Source organism: Nicotiana sylvestris, chromosome 7 (genome assembly GCF_000393655.2).
Source record: "Nicotiana sylvestris chromosome 7, ASM39365v2, whole genome shotgun sequence".
NCBI lineage: Eukaryota > Viridiplantae > Streptophyta > Magnoliopsida > Solanales > Solanaceae > Nicotiana > Nicotiana sylvestris.
The window spans coordinates 53113480-53115453 of record NC_091063.1 but is presented as its reverse complement, the minus strand read 5'-3'; the positions used below and the strand labels follow the sequence as shown (position 1 = coordinate 53115453).

The window sequence follows — 1974 nt, the reverse complement described above, 5'->3', positions numbered from 1 at the left end:
GATTGGTTTCTTCACAATGGGCCAAAACTCTATCAAGATTAACACTCATCAAATGAATCGCCTAAAACACTGAAGTCATCCATGAATACCTCTAGAATATCTTCCACCATATAGGTGAAAATGGCCATCATACACCGCTGAAATATAGTCGGTGCATTACACAGCCTAAAAGGCATCCAAGAAAAGGCAAAGGTGCCATATGTACAAGTGAATGTGGTCTTCTCCTGATCTTCCAAAGCAATGGTTGTATCCAGAATACCCATCCAAGAAACAGTAGAAGGCACGCCCAGCAAGTCGGTCTAACATCTGATCAAGAAAAGGCAATGGAAAGTGATCATTGCGAGTCACTTTATTCAGCTTGCGGTAGTCCATGCATACCCTCCAACCGGTGACGGTTCTAGTAGGAATCAACTCATTTTGTGAATTTACAACCACGGTCATGCCACCCTTCTTTGGTACACATTGCACCGGCAAAGTCCAAGAGCTATCAGAGTGGGGTACACAACCCCGGCATCCAACCACTTGATCACCTCCTTTTTCACAACTTCTTGCATTGCCTTGTTTAACCTCTTTTGATGTTCCAAGGAGGGTTTTGCATCATCTTCCAGAATAATCTTGTGCATACAGAATGTAGGGATTATCCCCTGAATATCAGCTAAAGTCCATCCAATTGCCTTTTTCCACTTTTGAAGCACCGCAATGTGGCATCAACCTGCAAGTTAGTAAGACAAGAAGAAAGAATAACTAGCAAAGTAGAACTAGGGCCTAAGAACTCATACCTAAGGTATGGAGGCAACGGCTTCAACTCCAACACCGTAGGTTCCTCAATTGAAGGCTTTATTGGCAGAGTCTTCCTATTCTATAGATCCAAAGAGAGTTTCTAGGCTCATAAGAGTACGAGCCCATTCCATGTAAAACATTCACACACTCCACCCGGCTTGCATCCTCATTGACATCAAGATTCAGCAATACGGCCTCAAGAGGGTCCTCCACATTGATCATTGCACTGGTATCATCAACTATCACTGCTGTGACAAGGTCCACAAAAGAGCACACCTCGATACTATTGGGCTGCTTCATTGACTTGCACACATGAAAGACCATTTTTTCATCACCCACCCGGAAGGTGAGCTCTCATGCTTCCACATCAACTAAGGCCTTCACTGTAGCACGGAACGGTCTCCCCAATATGATTGAAACTTCATAATCCACCTCACAGTCCAAGATCACAAAATCAGCTTGCAAGATAAACTTGTCCACCTGGACAAGGACATCATCAATAATACCCAATGGTCTCTTCATCATTTTATCAGCCATTTGCAATCTCATGGAAGTCAGCCTTGGTTTCCCAATACCCAAAGTCTTGAAAACTGAGTAGGGAATCAAATTGATACTAGCCCCCAAATCACATAGAGCCTTAGCAAAGTCAGCACTCCCAATGGTGCAAGGAATGGTGAAAGTACCGGGGTCTTCAAGCTTCGGGGCCATTGAATGCACTATAGCACTAACTTGGTGAGTCATCTTTATAGTTTCACAACCCATGGACCGTTTCTTTGTCACCAAGTCCTTCATGAATTTAGCATAGCCCGGCATTTGTTCAAGAGCCTCCGCCAAAGGCACATTAATGGATAAGCTCTTCATCATGTCAATGAACGTTTTAAACTGATTCTCATTTTTCTGCTTCGCGAGCCTTTGAGGATAAGGCGGAGGTGGCCTTGGCAAAGGTTCCTTGGCTTTAGGCACAATCAACTCCGGCATGTCTATTACGTGTTCTCTAGATGGGTTCACGTCATTTTGAGTTTCCACCTCGGCATCTTGAATATCAATCCTCACTTCTTTGTTCACATTGTCATCAATCACATTTTCAACCACCAAAGGAACTTCATCTTCTTGCAACTCAACTTCATCACTCAAAATTTTCTTTTGTTTGGAGGCATTCACATCACCGCCTCTCCCACTTCTTGTAGTTACTGC

At 43.7% G+C, this 1974-nt stretch overlaps 1 protein-coding gene across 1 annotated transcript; it reads right to left on the bottom strand.

Annotated features, from left to right (window-relative positions):
- Positions 1-1134: 1134 nt before the first annotated feature.
- On the bottom strand, positions 1135-1593 carry LOC138873139 (uncharacterized). The gene is made up of 2 exons (XM_070151577.1): positions 1464-1593; positions 1135-1370 (listed from the first exon to the last, which is right to left on the bottom strand). The coding sequence occupies exons 1-2, from the start codon at positions 1591-1593 to the stop codon at positions 1135-1137; spliced, it is 366 nt and encodes a 121-aa protein (XP_070007678.1).
- Positions 1594-1974: the final 381 nt, after the last annotated feature.